Raw genomic sequence first — 21,685 nt, 5'->3', positions numbered from 1 at the left:
TGCACATGAAAAAATAAAATCAATAAAAAAACATCAAATGAATCAACTTGAAATGACCAAACATGAGTTTGCAAATCTTTTTTCATTAATCCTTTTTACGAATTCACCTTGAACGGTTGATCAAGTTTTAATCAAAAGCATAATCTGTATTGGAAATTTTGACAGTCTTATCAGGTCTCAAATGCATGCAGTCACTATCAATCGAACCGGGACTGGAAATCAGAAAACGTCTTAATCATTTAATGTGTTTCTCTTGAGAAAAATTATGTCGATAAAAAATTGATTAGACGAAAATTGCGGTTTCAGACCGAAATCTGGGTACAAGTATTAATCACATCATATCTACACAAGCCAATTGATGGAGAAATTATGTTGATATGTACACAAATGTTTTGATTCAAAACGTTGAAGGATATTAACTCATCATTGTCTTTCAAATGTTTACAAATTTTAACACATTTTACACTAATCAAACATATTTTGTTTTTACCTAATCCTGAAAACAATCGAAAATTAACATTAACATGGAAGTAAAACTAATTTCATGTAGCAGACGACGGTATTTTGACACCTAGATGACTGTTTCCGAAACAATGGCATTAATTATATTTTCAATTGCTGACAAACATTCTTTGACATTTACATCGTTACAATGAATGTTGGTACCCAAGAAATAGTTGGTTCCACGGCCAGAACTGTTCTCAGATAACAATAAGAGTTGTATTCTTTTATAATTTTTAAAAGCTGCGTGATTAACCTCTTACATGTGTTTGACTGGGCATTAATGTATTATGCTTTAAATAACATTAACGGTACTAGATCATCTGCACCAGACAATGTTTTTTCATTGACGCCGGATTCTATTAAGATGTAAAAACATTCACCGAAACATGTTTAATGTAAAGTGATATTAATCTCGTTATAACACAATTACATTTAAACTCAATGTGGGCTATATCAAATATTTTTTTAGGTTTGATTTAAACTTAAAAGTTATTTTCATATTGTTGTTAATTGTCGTGAATACCACGTGCAGTAACGTATGTTATAGTTGGGTGTTATATTTGATTTTGACATTAAACCTCAATTTCAAACACCACATGATTGTTTTATCTCAATCACAAATATAATAAAATCATTTTAAAGCATTTATTGAAAGCAATAAGCTGTGCTGTAAAAATGAAAATCCATCAATAAAAAATTACACCGTTAAAATACATGTTAAATTAATAATGTTGATCAAAAATTAGAATAACAGGAATAACGAAGTACATTGAACATTGATAATCCTTTATCAAATGGCAAAATTAAAAGCTCATACACATACAAAGAATGGAAAACAAATGTCATACTCCTAACTTGGTACAGACATTTTCCTTGTATAGAAAATAATGAATGAACCCTGGTTTTAAAGCTAGATAAATCTCTCACTTGTTCGAAAGTCGCATAGATTGCACAATATTGACAACAATTTGTGAGGGAAAAAATAGGTAAAAATGTCAAAACCTTTCTAATAAAAATATTGTTTATAATTTGCTGGTATCGGTGTTCCTCAATCTACATACCTTTAGCGCGAACGTCAAAAAAAGATTTCATCAAATACGACAACTTGAAACAAATGTCAAAAATTGTGACACAGCAGCCAACATTGTGTCATAATCTTAATCACTATAAAAACAACTAACTATTACAACAAAGAAAACAAAATGGCATATATACACTCTATTGTCAAAGAACATAAACAAAAATGAAAGACAAGAGTTTAAAATGACAATAGCACATACCGAAATGGCGGGATGTATAAGTTTCATACCGCGTCAAAAGTATGTTACCAAAAATGGCAACACAGTAAAAGTCTAAAAAAAAAAGACAATTAATAAGAAGAATATAAGACGTAATTAAAATGATAAACAACCTATAATCTATACTTCTATACTATCATGGATAAATTGTGTACTTGATCCTGAAAAAAGTCTTGATATCTTCCGATAAAAAATATTCCAATAGATTTCATACTTACAATATACACTGACCAATAATATGAATACTTATTTACGCTCCCTTACATCTGAAATATAATCAATTATGTTATACTCTAAATTGTTTCAACAAATAATTACAATAAAAAAAGTAAAATCACAAAAATACCGAACTCCGAGGAAAATTCAAAACGGAAAGTCCCTAATCAAATGACAAAATCAAATGATAAAACACATCAAAAGAATGGACAACAATTGTAATATTCCTGACATGGTACAGGCATTTTCAAATGTAGAAAATGGTGGATTGAACCTGGTTTTATAGCGCTTAACCTCGTACTTGTATGACAGTCGCATCAAATTCCATTATATTTACAACGATGCATGAACAAAACAGACATAATAGGTAAAATAGTCACAAAAAAAAATAATACCATGACAAAATAGTCATCATGAAGTAAACATACAGTTATCACCAATATATGTTAAAATTTATAACAGGATATTACTAGGCCAGATGTTCGAAACCAGGCAGAATTGAAAGTAAATAAAACGTAATCGCACAGAAGCCTTTACCTCAACATTATTTTGATAGTAAAATATTTCTCTGAAAATAAACTAACTTCATTTCAAACACGACATAAGTGTTCTGTCATTATGAATTTTTCATACTTAAAGATGTCATCTTTTGAATTGTAGTAATTTCCACTTTGCCAGGTAAAGATTTTCAGGAAAAAATACAAACTTTAGTATTTTTGTTTTATATTTTTTTCTTTCCTTTTTTGTCAGTAGTCAGGATTTTACAATAGCATTACAATCACCAACTGACTACTTTTTTTGGTAAACATTGAATTATATAGTCAAGACTATCAATTTTGGTTTTACAAGAATATTCTCACTGAAAAAAGACTTACAACACCCAGTCATTGCAATTTTATCATAAATGCATTAGTATGCATGCATGTCTTTACAAACTAGGTAAAATGCAAATATCAGCTGTTTGCTACATATAATTTAAAATCGACTGAATGATAATAGATCACAAACAATATTGTGTGAAGTGAAAACACTTGCTCAAGTTTTTTGTTTGCAATTTAAAATTCAGTAGATTGTTATTGTTTTATTCTTGATTACTTTTACTATTACACTAGGAGCTAACCAAACTCTAATTCTAAATCCTAACATAATCTCTTTCTTACTGATGCTGAATTGATAATCATATAATTAAATTTCCTTTACCAATAACAACTAAAAAATTTGATAACATTAGACTCATAAGCAAAAGACATAAGGTAGATAGACTTATTTCCTTCTGCTTAGTGATATTTAAAATGTATCTGAAGGTAAAACTATATATCCTTTATACCGTTTTTTTTTTAATATACTTAGTATATATTTATTGATCTCTTCACTATTTTTCAGAATACAAAAATACTTAGACCATTCTAAGATTTCATTAATTGCCACTCCCTCCAATTTGAAAATAAAATCTCATTTCATCTACAAGACCGCAGTACACAAATTCTAAATGTTTATTTTTCATGATTTTTTTTTAGAAAATGCATAAAAAAATATTTTTTTTAAATATATATTGGAATGTTAGATAATATTTTGAAGTACATCAAAAGAATTTCGATATTACGTTTTTGTCTTACCGTTTGAAATGTTCATAAAGCTTTGTCTTGGTAATCTTCAATTTCTTTTATTGATAGTATTCCATACACTTAACATATTTATATTCTTTATAAGCAATATTCAATTAAAAAGGCATTTAGCAACTCTGTTTATTAAGTTATGCCGTTCAATATTTAAACTGACGCGGAATCAGACCTTTCCATGAGAGTGAAATACAATCCGTAATTTGAAATGATTTCCTAATTTAACACTATATGAATATTCTTACAGCAACGGTTATTACTGAAATTAAGCTGAAGGTCAAAGGTAAATTTGATATTCTAGATTTTGACCTTTGCTAATGATTCATATTATATATGACAAAGTTATTTGGTCTTTTGCATCAGGATGGTAGAAACATGACCTTGAAAAAATATCATCGAAAGTTGACCTTTTCTTAAACCGGAATTAACAACATAAATCTCTTACTAAATACAAAAATTTATAAAAACTATATATTTTGAGAATCAGCATAAAATAAGCTATTACTTGACTGAGGAAAATTCTAAGCGGAAAGTCCCGAAGCAAATGGCAAAATCATAAGCTCAAACACACCAAACGAATGGAAAGACCTTCAATTTTTTTCTGAACAATTAGTTTTTATTTTTAATTGTTTTTCAATTTTAGACTTTCTGTAAGAAGATTGACAATTTCCAAGCAGTGCAAGGTACGGGCTATATCTAATGGTGTGAAACCTCTTTTATTACACATTCTTACATCTGCATTCCTTGCAATTAATAGTTTCACAATTTCAATACAGTCTTTATATTTTTTTTCATACGCATCTTCATTTGATCCAAACTCATCGAAAGGGTCAATTTTGCAAGCCGCATGTAAAGGTGACTGTCCTCCTGGTTGTTCACATTGACAGACATCAGCATTTTTCTGAAGTAACTGTTTAACTATGTTTGGATTTCCTCCTTTACAGGCCACGTACAACGGAGATTCTGACCAATGGTCACACTGAGAAACATCAGCTTTGTTCTCAAGTAAAACTTCAACTATATCTGTATGTCCTTTTCTACAGGCCACATACAATGGAGACTCTAACCATTGATTACACTTATTGACATCGGCATGGTTCATTAGTAACAGTTGAACTGTACCCTTATATCCTCCTTTACAGGCTATATACAATGGGGACATTTCCCACGTGTCACATTGATGGACATCAGCATTTTTTGTCAGTAACTGTTCTACTATATCAGTATATCCTTCTGCGGATGCAATGAATAAAGGAGACTGCCCGTCACGATTAGACTGAGAGACATCGGCATCTTTCTGCAGTAAAAGTTTCACTGGCTCTGTATGTCCTCCTCTACAAGCCGCATACAATGAAGACTCTGACCATTTGTTATTCTGAAACAAATCAGCTTTGTTCTGCAGTAACAATTCCACTGTACCTGTATGACCTTTTTCGCATGCCAAATACAGCGGAGAAATTCCCCTTAGGTCGGACTTAGATACATTAGCATTGTTTAGCAACAGCACGTGCACTATATCTATATGCCCACCTGCACATGCCAAATACAATGGCGACTTTCCATCACGGTTACATTGTGAGACATCGGCCTTCCAATGCAGTAAAAGTATGACTGTGTCTTTGTGTCCCTGTAAACAGGCCACACCCAATGCATACTGTCCGGTACTATTATACTGAGAAAGGTCAGCATGATTTTTCAGTAAAAGTTCCACTGTTTCTGTGTGGCCATATCTACAGGCGACATATAATGGAAAGTCTCCATTCCGTCTACTCTGCAAAACAGCAGCATTGTTCTGCAGTAGCCGTTCCACTATAATTGTATGTCCTCCTTTACACGCAGTATACAATGGAGACTCTCCCCTACTCGTACAACGAAATATATTAGAATTGTTTTGTAGTAGCACATTCACTGTTTTTGTGTGTCCAAGTTTACTGGCTACATACAATGGAGACTCTCCAAATCTGTTACATTGAGAGGCATTAGCATTGCTTTTCAGTAACAACTGCATTGTATCGGTATGTCCTCCTCTACAGGCCACGTGCAATGGAAACTGTCCACTTCTGTTACATTGAGAAACACAAGCGTTGCTTTTTAGTAGCAGATTCACTATATCTTTGTGTCCTCCTGCACAGGCAAGATATAACAGTGACTCTCCATCATGGTTACACTGAGAGAAGTCAGCATTGTTCTGCAATAACACACTAACTGTTTCTATGTGTCCTTCTCTACAAGCAACGTAAAGTGTAGGCTCTCCATTTTTGTTAAATCCAGCGTCATTGGAGTTTTTCTCTTTTGCGTCTTCTTGCAGCAGACCGTAATCTAAAACTAGAAAAACATGTCAGACATCAACTGAATTACAGACTTAGTACAGGCACATTTAGAATATATTGGTGTCAACATGTTTGTGGGCACTATACCAACCACATAACTTTGGATAAAGTTTTTTGCACATTACAACCATGTAAATTAGTTTGTAATAGCTTCATTCATCATATTAACACAAATCACAAACACTACTTACATAAAGACAAATTACACAAAATACCAATCAAAGAGTACTTCTTGATACTTAATCAAAACAAATGACAAAAAAAATAAATCATTTTTGTTTATAATCTGCACATTCCAAGTAATGTAAAGCTATTAAGTAAATCTTAGTCGACTTAGAATAACGGCAATAACACAAAAAGGATCAGTGTAAAATATTTTCGGAAATTGTTCAGCATTGAGTGCATTAAATCGTCAAACGTTTTTAAATCATACAACTACATACATGTATGACAGGTAATTTTTTGTCACGTTTCACGACATAATTACTTGCGAATTGAGTGACAACATTCATGGAAAGAATAATAATTATTATAAAAAGAAACATGGAAAACAATTATGCGATAATTTAACCGTTCGGACAAATCAGAAGGAATTCGATGAACAGAAGTCTATTTTAGTTGGTAGACGAATGCTTCCTATCAGTATACATTAAGTAAGTTAAAAATAAAACAATACAAATTGAACAACTAAACTTTTTTAAGGCCGAAAAGAGACCTATAGTTTTAACTCTACGTTCTTTGGACTCCAGTGAAGAGCTTTCATCATATTTGTATTTTTATACTTAGTGAAAACACAAATGACATAACATGTATTTTCGTATTCACCTGTTTCTCGGATTAAAAAACAGACAGAACCACGGAAGGTCAACTAAATTGGCCTGGATGAATTAAACATTTTTGTGTACACGACACGGTTAGAGTAAAAAGATGTAGGTGAAAGCGAGAGGCTGTTTCACTGCATTTAAACATATGAGGGTTAAAGTCACTTGATATCTTATTACATGTAGGTAAAATGTATATAAAACCAAAGACGCATTAAATGTTAGTCAGAATGACATTTAAGGTGTATGCGTCCGTGTATATTTGCGTCCATTCGTTTTTCATTTTGAAATATCAAAAATAAAAAACAAAGAACGAGAGTGTTTTCATTTTTCGTTTTTGATTTCTCAAAAACCAAAATGAAAAACAAAAGTGTTTTCATTTTTTGTTTTTGATTTCTATAAAACCAAAACGAAAATCAAAAGTGTTTCCGTTTTTCGTTTTTGATTTCACTAATAATGAATTTTGTATGTAATTTTAATTATTTCTCGTTTTATAATGTTCAATGTTTTCCTTTCTTGTTTCACAGTCATTGATAGTAAATAATGCCAATGTAAACACCCTGGTGTTCTTTCAACATAATGTAGATCAAATAGACCGCCTGACTTATGAATTGAACTACGGTGATAAATGAATCAAAGCCTTTCAAATTACCTTGTTTATATCTTTACTAAAAAAAAATTACTCTATTTAAATATTAAACGAATCATAAATTTAAATTGTACAATATAATATATTATATAAAGATGGTACAGATAGATAGATAGATTACAACATCACATTAACAAGGGAGGTTACTACTTTTAAAACTGATAAGAAGACTAGCCCAGTCGTTAAAGTATACATGCACAGCGGTTATCAGATCTATAATATTTAAATCGAAGTTAATGTCGACGGATGCAAAAGTCTTTATCAATCTGAACAATAAGGGTGTGTGATCTTTACTTTTAAGTTTAGAAAGGTTGATGATCTAAGATAATTAGAATTGATGACCAAGGTCCTTCTGCCAGTATTATACGAACATTCAGGACGATAATGTGTTTTGCTTGATCAATTGATTGAAAAACAAATTTGCGCAATTTCACAATTCAAACCGGGATTAGCATTTAATCATTTTGCCATTCGGAGCCTATTCGGTAGTAGTTTTGCTTATTTGTGAAAGCTATATGGTGACCTTAACTGGAGGGTGTGGATGGGGGTTTACGGAATAGAGAATAGTGGGCAAAAAATATAAATAAAAGAGACAATGAACCAAGACATAAAAAAATAGAATAATGAGGTGTATAAATTTGAATAGAACAAAATAATTGGTAAAAAGTAAAAAGAAATAAAGAATAGAGATAAATGGCCTAAAACACTAAGTAAAGAATAGAGAAAAATGGTATAACATGGAATACAGAAATGAAGAACCCCGCATCCAGACCATCGTACTAGTTGCCTAAACCAACGTTATTTTGTCTCCGGTAGATTGTTATTGGTTATCATACGTATTCTTTTTATTTCTATGCCTATCAATTAAGACGTGAGCTTTACATTATAAAAAATGACTAAACCGAACAACTCCCTGGATTTTTTCTCAAGTAGACCTCAGCTACCCACCCTACCACACCATTACCGAAAAGTTGATAAATAAATTTCTACGGCAATACTTTTGTCCGCACTAGGTGCAAAGCGAAGCTGGGTAGATGAGGTTTACAGTAGACAAAATCCATGGTGTTGTTCGGCTTAGTTTTTTTTTCTAAAGTAGGTCCAAAGTTGAGGTCGGATACCCTACCCAACCCTTCCCGAAAAGATAATAAAAAACATTCTACGGCAATACTCTTGTCCGCACTAGGTGCAAACGTAAGCTAAAGATCTAGCGCCTACTTGATCAAAATTCCTAGTTAAGGTATAGCACGGATTATTTTATTTAAAACTAATAAACAATTTCCTTGTCCACCATACTTTAAGTCCAAAAAGAAACCTTTCGTCCAATCCTAAGTAAGCGAAATTCACTGGTTCAGAAGTAGAATGTTTTGTCAAAACAGTTTTGTGTGGCAAAAAAAAAGTTAAAGCACGAGTGAAACTTTATTTTCTTCTAATGCAGAACAATAATTACTTTTCATGAACTATTTGACAGGATGCCGAGAATATGGAAAGCTGTTTCACACAATAGTGCAATTTTGCCAACATTTAAAATAATTTCATAATTATTAACGATTCTATATACACTCAAAGGTTTTGACTATTTAAAATGTAAAGCGTGCAGCACGCTGTGTGATATATTGAAAGCGATTTCTATTGCATTTATATAATTAATAAACAAGAAATGAAATTTTAAAATTTATTAAATAATGTCTTTGACTGCTTAATTATATATTGAAAAATGATAATATAGTGGTTATATATTAATAAAAACATCTGAAGAACGTTTGAATCTTATGCAACATTTGGGTTTATATAAATATCTGAAAACTGGCTGCTAGTGAAGTGGCTGCTAGCGAGTGGCTGCTTGCTTTAGCCTGGTCTTACAAACTCAGCATTTTCATTCACGTCTTCACATTACAGGTTGCAACACCTTGCCAGATTATTGGGTTCCAATAAACGTTTAGCAAATAATGCCAATGTGCTTTCCCATGGGGTTTTATGCAGAATAATTACCGGAAATCTATGGTAGTTTGCAAAATAATTGTCAAAATCGAAATCTTACTGAACAATGAAGTTACTCACATTGAAAAAAGTTGAGGCATTGAAGGCCAAATAAGTTTTCATATTTCACATTCTTGCGTGTCTAATTGTAATCAGACGGTAATTGAGTTCCAAGAAGATTACAAATTTATTTAATACAAAGGCAAAAAATAATGTAAAGTTTCATTGGTGAAATTAAGACTGAGAATGGAAATAAAGAATGTGGCAAAGAGACTACAACCCAACCAAAGAACAGAAAACAGCCGAGGGGTCTTCAACACAACGGGAAAATCCTGCAACCAGAGGCGGGCTTCAGCTGGCCCCTAAATAAAAATGTATACTAGTTCAGTAAAAATGGACGTCACACTAAACTAAAAATTAAAAAAAAACATACAAGACTAACAAAGGCCAGAGGCTCCTGACTTGGGACAGGCGCAAAAGTGCGGCTGGGTTAAACATGTTTTGTGAGATCTCAACCCTCCCCTATACCACTATAGCTAGCCAATGTAGAGTAAATAAACACACAGCAATACCCACAGTAAAACTCAGTTTAAAAGAAGTCCGAGTCCGATGTCACAATAGGTAACAAAATAAACTAAGCAAAATGACAATGATTTATAACTTAACAAAGGATTACTAGCAGTAACTGACATGCCAGCTCCAGACCTCAATTAAACCGATTGAAAGATTATGTCTTCATCACATGAAAATCAAGCACAACCCCTCCTGTGAGGGGTTTAGTATCATACCGTCATAAAATATATGAGAAGAAAATGACTCGTATAATGCCAACAACCGGTTTTAGAATTAATGTGGTTATTACCGATGCAAAAACCATATAAGTGAATCAATATTAATACCAAAATATGTCATCTTTAATGAGCCTCCTCATGGAGGTTTTGATTATGTGATTACTTGGCTGGTTTTTTTGTGTGATTATTTGATTACTAGACCAAATATTTCATGATTATTTGATTATCTAGGACTGTATTTTAGATTAATTAATTACCAAGTTTAAAAAATAAATTTGTGTGTATAGCGAACATATAAAATTTGGCTTGAAAGACGTCAATGTTTTTCGCCTCGCTCCGCTCGGAAAAATTGTTAACAATTAAATCCAAAGATTAAACACGTTTGTCCAGTAATCTTATTAAAATTTATACATATATTAATGTGCTCATACATATAAGTATAACGAAATCAAAGATATATCTTGTAATTAGATTGGTTCGTCTAATTAAGTATTTTTATCAGAAATAAAATTACTAACTTCTTTAATAAAGGATTTGAACAAGAATGTGTCCATAGTATATGAATGCCCCACTCGCACTATCATTTTCTATGTCCAGTGAACCGTGAATTTGCGGTCAGAACTTTAACTTGGCATCAAAATTAGAAAGAACATATCATATGAAACATGTGTACTGAGTTTCAAGTTGATTGGACTTCAACTTCATCATTTTTTGATGTCCGTCATATTTGTTTTTTGTTTTATTTTGTTATAAATTAGGCCGTTATTTTTCTCAATTGAACTTTTTCATATTTTTCATGTGAGGGCCTATTATACCTGACTATACTGTATGGTTTTTTTTTCATTGTTGAAGGCGGTACGGTTGCCTACATTGTATATATAACTGCTTACATCCACTTCATTTGAACTTTGGGGATAGTTGTCACATTGGCAATTATACCACATCTCCTTATTATAAAATGTTGAGGTGGTTGAAATTTGTATTTCTTAGGAAAGTTCCAATGTTGTCCTCCCAGGTCACCCAGTTTTAATTGGATATTTTCACATTTTGTTGTACCCTTGGATTTGTGTTTCGAGCCAACCAGAGCTTACTGCCTGTTGATGGGAAGTTGACGACCTATTGTGAGCTCTAGGTGTCTTTTTGTGTATTGCATATGGTGATTTGGTGATGTCTTCATGCCATTGTCCCATTACTTTGTATAGACAGCTTATAAGTCAACCTTATTTATAAAAGACGACAAATGATGACCAAAGCTCTACTGGGCTTTTGTATAGTCAGGCGAGAAACAAGATATAAACTGATTTGGCTTGTTATAAACATGTATATTTAGTAAACTCGTATAAATTCAAGTCAAATTAATATTTTAAGACAACAAAAAATATAAAAGTGTAAAAAAAAATGTTTTTAACAAATGTTGAAAATATTATTAGGGCCCCGCCGAATGGCGGCGCCCTATAGTGATCAGTCCGTCCGTCCGTCTGTCTGTTCGTCCGTCCGTAACAAATTGTGTACACTCTACATCTAGAGAACCGTTACGATTTCAAAGTTTATACTTGACAAGTATACTAACCAACACCAGAGGGTGTGTCATAATGTATGTACAAATTCCTAGGTCAAAGGTCAAGGTCAAACACCTGGGTTTCAGTTGAGAACCCCATGTCCTATGGTAAAGATCGTGTCCGCTCTATATCTTGAAAACCGTTACGATTTCAAAGTTTATACTTGACATGTATATAAACCAACACCAGAGGGTGTGTCATAATTTATGTACAACTTCCTAGGTCAAAGGTCAAGATCAAAAACATTGGTTTCAGTTGACAACCCCATGTCCTATGGTAAAGATAAAAACTTTTTAATGCACATTATTCACAGCGGGGCCCACAGAGATGGCTCCCATCTCAATGATATCTAGCTGTGTTTGAGAGTGGCCGTGGATAAAGGCATGTTTTATGGTCTGGGTTAAAAAAAAAAGTATTAACTTAGGATACAAATCCCTGCCCCACCCCCAGAGAATCAAATGATTGCTTCCTTGGGAACAATAGAGATTGCAGATGTTGAGAATGAATATCAGATAATATTTTTTTGTTCTGAGGCGACGTTAAAGGAACACCAATCAGTCAATCGATCTTTATGACTAAGGCTTCAGTTGTGTAATATTCCTTGTTGTAAAAGTTCATTTTCTGCTTTGCGTAGACTTAATAAGACTTGGAATGAATTTACGAAGAATAATGAACGGTCATGTGTGGTTTTGCAATTTTATATGCCTACCGATGTCTAGATATGATACGATGCTACCGGACATAGAAAAAACTGTCCCTTTTTCATGGAAATTTAAACTGTTACAGTATATTAAAGAATACAAAACTGGCTCTCTTTTCTGTAAATACAAATAAAAAGCGGACATGGGTTAAACTAAAGCTAGAAATCCCAATCTCCCGACATCAATTTATTTAAGGTAGCACTCCACAGTTAGAAAATAAAATTAAAATTGAACCACAAAATGTTTAATCATCTCCTATTCCTGGCTTTCTAATACATTAAGCCAACTGTTTGTGTCATACATGTGCATATGTATGTAATCAGTATCTTCCATAAATTTGATTTTCAGAGCTAAAATGGTGAAAAATAATTCCTTTTTTGTGTATTCATGGCAACATTCTGCATTTATTTATCGTAAAATATTGCAAAAAGGGGCATGAAAATGTCACATATTCCCCTAAATTTGGTTTAAACTAGAATTAAAATGTCTATGAGTAATACCTTTTCTGAAACTGTTGCCATTAATCTAACAAATGATCAAATAAAAATTGGGTGTCTTTCGCCTCATTTTTTTCGTAAAATTTAATCACAAAGTTCGTGCGACAAAAAGTTAAAAAAAAAAACTGCAATAATTGCCGGGCATTATGGATATGAAAATACTCATACAGAAAACAACCCATAATACATGCATTACACAAACTAGATGTTCCTATAAACCCACTACGAAGGCTATAGTAATCTTCAGCTATCCAAAAATGAATTTTATTGCACAATAGCTCTCATATTTGAAAAATTCACAGGGGCCAAAATGCGAAACTACACACCTAACTGTGGAGTGCTACCTAAAAAGACCATATATAGATATAAGAAGATGTAGTATGAGTGCCAACGAGACAACTCTCCATCCAAGTCACAATTTGTAAAAGAAAAACCATTCAAGGTCAAAGTACGGTCTTCAACAGGAAGCCTTGGCTCACACCGAACAGCAAACTACGAAGGGCCCTAAAATGACCAGTGCAAAACCATTCAAACGGGAAAACCAACGGTCTAATCTATATACTAAACGAGAAACGAGAACACTTATGAACCACATCAACAAACGACAACTACTGAACATCAGGTTCCCGACTTAGGACAGGTGCAAACAAATGCAGCGGGTTTAAACGTTTTAATAGGTACCAAATTCACCCTTACCCGAAACAATAGTGTTACATATGACCTTAGAATTTAACATTGAAGGGCTAAACTTGCATTGAGCCTTGTTTAGGCCCTAAATAGAAAATAGAGATGTGGAGTAAATGTGCATGGGACAACATCGCACACAATACATAGAAAAAATGAAAATTATCAATGAACAGGGCTTTTATTCCAGTTCTTCATCTTGAAAGTAGCCGGAGAGTCTTCAACGAGGCAACGAACCATTCATACCCTAAAAACAACAGCCTGACACCTGACTATGTGGATTACAATGTTTTGCTTTATCCTACATATTTCTTTTGGTGTTGTCCCTAAATACTAAAAGTCTTACACTGAATCTATATATTTTGATATATTGTCGAAAAAATATATAAAACAAAACTTGCGTTTTAGATTAAGAAAGGGTCCAAAAGAAACGTTCAGAATGCACGATTTTGCGTCATTTTTTCCAGATCTTTTGGGGGCCTTGAGCCCTAGACCCCTCGTCCAAAATATATTTTGCTTCACTTGTAATAGAGGCTAGTTACGGCCCTGTCTTATCATCTTAGATCAACCTTTCTAAACTTAAAAGTAAAGATCACGCACCCTTATTGTTCAGATTGATAAAGACTTTTGCATCCGTCGACATTAACTGCGATTTAAATACTATAGATCTGATAACCGCTGTGCATGTATACTTTAACGACTGGGCTAGTTTTCTTATCAGTTTTAAAAGAAGTAACCTCCCTTGTTAATGTGATGTTGTAACCAATCTATCTATTTGTACCATCTTTTTATAATATTATATTGTACAATTTAAATTTATAATTCGTTTAATATTTAAATATAATATTTTTTTTAGTAAAGATATAAACAAGGTAATTTGAAAGGCTTTGATTCATTTATCACCGTAGTTCAATTCATAAGTCAGGCGGTCTATTATATTTACAATATGTTGAAAGAACACCGATGTGTTTACATTGACATTATTTACTATCAATGACTGTGAAACAAGAATGGAAAACATTGTAAATTATAAAACGAGAATAATTAAAATTACATTCAAAATTCATTATTAGTGAAATCAAAAACGAAAAACGGAAAGACTTTTGATTTTCATTTTGATTTTTGAGAAATCAAAAACGATGTTTTTGATATTTCAAAATGAAAAAACTAATGGACGCACATATACACGGACCTGTATGCCTCCTAATGTCCAATTATATGATTGTTGGTAGTTACCTGTGAGTTGCCACTCAGTATCCGAAAATGGAAAAAGGATATGAAACATGAATTTCTTTGAAAATTTTCTTTTCAATTAATTATTATATCATTTTCGGTTTCTCGTTAGAATAGTTTTAGTAATGTCGGGGCCTTTAATAATTTACTTTACGACATGGATTTGGCAGTTGTTGAAGGCCGCACGAGACACGTGACTTGCTTACATCAACCTTCGTTAATCTCTGAAGGTTGGTTGTATTGCATTGTCAATCATACTTCATCTCCATATCTTTTAACAATTGATAAAATAGATAGTCATTACTCTGGACTCGTCAAGACGAATTATGGATTATGTTGGAAACAGTAAACACTAACAACTATTATCATATCAAAAATCTACTAGCCAAATTCTAATTATATTTACTATATCACAATTGTAAAGTGTTGCTTCATAGTTATATTAATGGAAAAATTAAAAAAAAAATAAAGTCTTCATTGAAATTCATCTTCAACTTAAAATATTTGTACCTCGAATATCATTTGGAATTAGCTGGTCATCTTGTGTTTGTATGTCTATATCTGTCTTCGGGTTTTCTACAATTAAAACAAGATAATTACAATATACATGATATACAAATAACGTACTTCAAAATTAATTTCATGTCAATTTCACTCTAGGACTATCTCAATGTACAAAAATGTAACACCGAAAAGAGATAGTAATAAACATTTTTTTATTCTAACCGTAACTTTATTGATATGACACATTGTATTCATAAATATGAATTCGAATAACTCTGCAGAATGAAAGCAACCAAACTAAATGTAATTTGGTGGTAGAAAATCGAGCGCCAAAAATATTTATCAAAGATATCAGGCGTATTATGATGAACGCAAATCGAACATTTGCCTACAAATGAAAAGAGTCGTTCGGGACGCTAAGTCTTAAAGGTTGAAAGGCCAAAACATGTATAAACGTAATAGCCTTCAGGTATCAACAATTCGAAAGGTTTTGTCAAAAAACAGGTTATATTTCCGTTTTATCTATTTCTAGTATAGAACATCCTTAGTATTTCGAACAATTCAAAGTTTTGTAAACAAATGATTTATAAATAACATACAAGCCACATGTGTCAAGAGCCTTGAAAGAATAAGGAACCGTTTTGAATTATCTAATTGCTTTTATATGATTTAACCGAATTACAGTTTAGTCATCATGGGGAAGCTGTCGTCGAAAAATAGAAATGGAAATAAAAGTTACCAAGTAGTAAATATCAAATTTAGTTGAAATGTTATAACAATTTCACACAAATCCGTCAACTGTTTTTTTGAAAGTTCAATAAAACATGATAAAAGTATGAAATCAATTGAATCATCATATGATATATTTTTCTCATAAATTAAGAACTGCTGAGGTAAATGTAATTACAACAACAACCATAGAATAAAAGTAAGGAAAAACAACTAGAGGTTAGCAATAATTAATTCTGTCATCGTACTTTGACGTCTTTTGAACGAGTGTTACAGTGCGTTTAGCGGCCAACTGAATTATTCTATTCCGTTTTGCGTTTATTACCAAGAAATGCAATTATGAGATAAATGTATTGTATTTTAAGCGCCGACGGCACCAAATGCTGATTTGATGGTCGCTAATTAAGTTTACTGGCGACGCGTTATCTCCATTCTAATGAAACTGACAGAAGACAATTTCATACATTTAAAATGTCTGTAAAATTTCAAAATACAAAATTCTTTAAAAAACGAATTAGAGGTACCCAATTTCCAACTCGTTAACTTTGCCGTTCTTTTATGCATGGCTAGGGACTCTGCTTTAATGAATAGCTTTTGAATGGTACTAAAATGGGAGAGCATAGAATTTCAGGTGTAAGTATTCTTAAAGGCCGAAAAATTTCGTCCGAAACATTAAAAAAAGCCTAAATTCCATAAATTACGAACATTCAAACTGCTTGTCGCGGGAGTTCTTTCTGGCTAGGGATTAAGAATTTGCGTAAAATGAATAGCTATTGGATAGTTCTACAACAAGATAGCAAAGAGTTTCTGTGGTAAGCATTTTTAAAAGCCAAAAGCCAAAATTTTTCGTTCAAAACATAGTAAAAAAGCCAAAATTCCATAAAATACGCGTTGGGTGTATCAGCTTTCCAACTCATTGTCTAGGGAGTTCTGTATGACTATTTGTTATAAACCCTGCTTTGATCAATAGCTCTTGGATAGTACTGCAACGGGATAGCAAAAAATTTCTCGGGCACTAATTCTTAAAGGCCGAAAAATTTCGTCCGGATCATAGAAAAAAAGTCAAAATTCCATGAAATACGTACTCTCCAACTACTTTTCTCGGCAGTTCTTTATGGCTAAGGATTATAGACTCTGCTTTAATGAATAGCTGTTGAATTTTACTAAATTGGGATAGTAAAGAATTTCCGGGTTAAGCATTCTTAAAGGGGTAAAAATTTCGTTCGAAACATTGAAAAAGCCATACAAGAGAGACGAAAGATACCAGTCAAACTCATAGATCGAAAACAAACTGACAACGCCATTGCCAAAAACAAAAAGACAAACAGACAAACAATAGCACAGATGACACAACATAGAAAACTAAAGACTAAGCAACACGAACCCTACCAAAAACTAGAGGGGTTATCTCAGGTGCTCCGGAAGGGTAAGCAGATCCTGCTCCACATGTGGCACCCGTCGTAATTCTATAAAATACGCATTGAGTGTACCCACTTTCAACATCATTGTCCCCGGTGTCATTTATTTCTAGGGATTATAGAATCTGCTTTAATGAAAGTCCATTAGCATAGTCCTACAACGGGATACCAAAGAATGTCTGTGGTAAACATTCTTAAAGGCCGAAAAAAATCGTCCGAAACACAGAAAAAGCCAAAATTCTATAAAAGATGCATGGGGTGTACCCATTTTCAAACTCATTGTCTCGGAATTTCTTTATGGCTAGGTAAATAAAGACTCTTTCTTAATGAACAGCTGTTGGAAAGTAGTTTTTAAATAGGATTGTAAAGAATTTCTAGGGTAAGCATTCTTAAAGGTGTAGAAATGCGTCCGAAACATTAAAAAAGGCCAAAATTCTATAAAATACATATTGGGTGTACCCACTTTCTAACTCGTTGTCCCGGGAGTTCTTAATGGCTAGGGATAATAGACTACTTTAATGAATAGCTATTGGATAGTTTTACAACGTGATAGCAAAGAATTTCTGGGATATGCATTCTAAAGGCCGAAAACAGCAGACTCATCTTATATTTTCAAAGATTCCATTGTTCGAACCTTAGTAATGTTTACGCCTGAAATCCAAATTATATCTTATGTAGTAGTTTCTAACATTATTTTTCACTAGAAATAATTGTCCCAATCATACTGTGAAATGACTTTCCATACTCTCAGCATTCTTTGAAGTAGTTTCTTAAAATTACAATATGTCTATGTTAAGTGAGTAAATGCTGTTATCTATATTTTAACAAATGTTTTGTAAAACAAAGTTGTATGATTGTAATACGCCCTGTTTGTATCAGTGGCTTTCGCTTTATTTTCATTAGATGATGGGTGCATTTTTTGTTATCAAAGTAAGGCAAAAGAAAAGTAAAACATTTGCAAAAAGGGTTCTAAAGCTAATTAGTCTGTATTGCACGTGAAAATTAATTTAAACCAAAATTTTACATTTTTCAGTTGTTAATATGAGTAGGAAACTCGCAAATCTGGAATGAATAGACGGAAATATGAATAATGTCTGGGATTAAATATATTGCAATTTATTGAAATCCTCAACACGATTTTGATTTTCTATAGAAATTTTTTTTTGAACCAAAAACGTCAAAAAACATGATTTTGAAAAAAAAATAAAAGTGTCGCTCAAGTAGTTTTTCGAACGCATTTGCAGTATAATGAATTGCAGGATAGCTTTTCATAAAGAGAATTGCTGGATATCTTTGCACTAGTTATATGTTAAGGTATATTACATGATGAACACTATGACAAAAGACTAGCGTATAGTCATTCATGATCCAGAAAACCCCCGAAAAGTATGACTTTAAACCATTAAAAGAAATATACTAATAAGAGTATCAATATATTATGCACTTACTATGGATTGGAAAATGTTGTCGTATATTTCTCTCTAGAATATAAGTTCCAACAACACCGACTGGAAAATAAAATCTTTTATTAAACATGTTAACGTGGTATTTAACATTAGATTGCTACATATGGAAATAAAAGCAACCCAAAAAACTATTATTTTTTTTTTCAATTAATTTAAAAAGCAATTGATAAAAAAAATTGCTTATAAAATATTGGTTCATATCTTTATTGTGTTTTTGTAATACAATATATGTGTGTAAAATTTAAATGTTATACATGTTATCAGGTGTTCTACACATTGATATCGTTAAATATCAGCCACAAGCACAAAATGAAACTTTTTAAACTGGGCACAACGAACGAACAAAAAAGCGTCATATTATGTCGAGCGGCTGATATTTTTCAAAACATGTATCTACCGATTCTCTGTTTATCGTGCTATCCAACACACTGTGACGTTGTTGATAAGGCCTCCTCAAACGATACGACATCGCTGATACGTTGAGCTCACTTCTGAAAGTCTTGATACGAAAAGTTTTGAGCAACACAACAGGATGATAAAGGCAAAGGGACAGACGATATGATTTATTATATGAACATGAGAGTTATGCGGATATGCAATTGGAATAGGTTATAAGCAGGATGTTATCAATGATTAGATAATAATCATAGTTTAGACTATGAGTGATAAACATAGTTAAAGATCATAAACATAAAATAGATTAGGAGCCTGTTGTTCAGTGGTTGTCGTTTTTTTTTTTTTGGTGTGGTTCATACGTGTTTCTCGTTTTTATATAGGTTAGACTGTTGGTTTTTCCTGTTTGAATTGTTCACATTAGTTCTTTTGTGGCCCTTTATAGCTGGCTGTTCTTTGTGAGTCATGGCTCTGTGTTGAAGGCCATACTTTGATCAATAATTGCTTACTTTTTATATATTGTGACTTGGATGGATAATTGTCTCATTGGCATTCGTGCCACATCTTCTTATTCATATGTAAGTGATAAAAAGATTTAATATTATAATTGATATAGACAAATGTAGATATTTAGTTTACTGGAATGAGGAAACGAGACAGAAAAAAAAACATGGTTTTTTATTCATTACATTCATCAAGAAATGAAGCTTAAAAATCAAAACACATTATATCAGAAGGTTAAAAGCTTAAACAATAAAAGAAAGAATTGGATTTTAACGGCTAAAAAAATTAAAACAACAAGTTATAAATTTCATGCATCCGAAGCGCTTTTCTGTATTTACCTCTATCGGGAAAGCTCAAACTGGAATTTTTAAAAGCCAAGAATGTATAATAATTTCATTACATGAAGAGCTAAAGATTCACAACCGGGTAAGATTGACATTTATGTTCCTTATTTGTTTATATACTAGCTTATGCTATATAATCATAATTTACAGAATTAAAACAACAATTAAATTGTCATTCAATTCTTGAATTCGAATCAAAAGGATGATCGTAATATTTCTATATTTGGTAAAGACCATGGTAATTAGGTTTCGACTGTGAATAATGCATAAAGAATGTTATTCATATGTTGAGAAAAATACATATGTTGAGAAAAATTCATATGATGTTGAAATGGTTAAGAATGTAGTACTTTTTTAATAAAAATAACAATATAAAGGCATACAATAAACAATACACTGCAAGAACAGAAATATTACAGTTTTTATGGAACCTTGAGTTCATTGTTAAAGAAAAAAATATTTATTTTAGTGAGGTGTTTTTTCCACCGATAATACACATATTTTGTTATAGATCAATCAATCTAACAGATCGGTTTACACTTACACTGTATTTAAAAATTTATCTGAATCAAATTTTAGGGTTGAATTGAAAATATACGTTACGTTGAGATCATTCGATGAAACTTTTCTTTTAGGTGAAAGAAAAAACGTATAAGTGATTCAAAATCATAATTGATATATATTTATTTCAATTAACTTACCGAGGGACAATGCAACTGATATTAAAACACATACGATTGCTTTGGTACGATATTGTTCTGCAATAATACAAAATACATAGAAATTGAGTGCATTGGTCTACTTTTAAAGATTCAATGTTATAATTGATATATTTTACATAGTTTAGTGCACACCATATTTGTATTCAAATATGTAGATATGTATGTATTCAAATATGTATTATTCAATCAAATATTTATGTGTTCAAATATTCAAATAAGAATGTGTTCAAATATTCAAATATGTATGTTTTCAAATATTCAAATATGCATGTATTCAAATACATGAATATATGTATGTATTCAAATATATGTATATGTGTATGTATTCAAATATGTATATATGTATGTTTTCAATTAGTCAATCAAATATGTATGTTTTCAATTAGTCAATCAAATATGTATGTGTTCAAATATTCAAATAAGAATGTGTTCAAATATTCAAATATGTATGTTTTCAAATATTCAAATATGCATGTATTCAAATATGGCAAATGATACAGCCATCTTACCGATTTATTAGCAACCTGAAGGGGTTCTAAAGATAGTATTTCACACTTCATCTGGCGCATATAAAGTTACCAGAATGCATCAAAATCAGTTGTATAAGACGATATTGTCAATAATAACCAATGAATCAACACTAACGGCAGAAATTAACAAATCAAAAAACATTCCTAATAAATGATAGAAATATATCCTTTTTTACCGTTAAAATTTTCCGCAGAT

At 32.0% G+C, this 21,685-nt stretch overlaps 1 protein-coding gene across 1 annotated transcript; it reads right to left on the bottom strand.

Annotated features, from left to right (window-relative positions):
* Nucleotides 1-3,478: 3,478 nt before the first annotated feature.
* LOC127724595 (ankyrin-3-like) lies at nt 3,479-20,992 on the bottom strand. Its single transcript, XM_052231615.1, has 4 exons — nt 20,939-20,992; nt 18,979-19,038; nt 15,390-15,455; nt 3,479-5,962 (listed from the first exon to the last, which is right to left on the bottom strand). The coding sequence occupies exon 4, from the start codon at nt 5,643-5,645 to the stop codon at nt 4,260-4,262; it is 1,386 nt and encodes a 461-aa protein (XP_052087575.1). The 5' UTR covers nt 5,646-5,962; nt 15,390-15,455; nt 18,979-19,038; nt 20,939-20,992; the 3' UTR covers nt 3,479-4,259.
* Between the last annotated feature and the right edge of the window lie 693 nt (nt 20,993-21,685).

The sequence above is a fragment of the Mytilus californianus genome, unplaced genomic scaffold (genome assembly GCF_021869535.1).
Source record: "Mytilus californianus isolate M0D057914Y unplaced genomic scaffold, xbMytCali1.0.p SCAF_14, whole genome shotgun sequence".
Lineage (NCBI taxonomy): Eukaryota > Metazoa > Mollusca > Bivalvia > Mytilida > Mytilidae > Mytilus > Mytilus californianus.
The sequence above is the reverse complement of the archived record's forward strand: the minus strand, read 5'-3'. Positions and strand labels throughout refer to the sequence as shown.

Excerpts from the sequence above, each read along its gene's own strand:
- LOC127724595 (XM_052231615.1), bottom strand. The coding sequence starts at position 5,645 with ATGCAGTTGTTACTGAAAAGCAATGCTAATGCCTCTCAATGTAACAGA.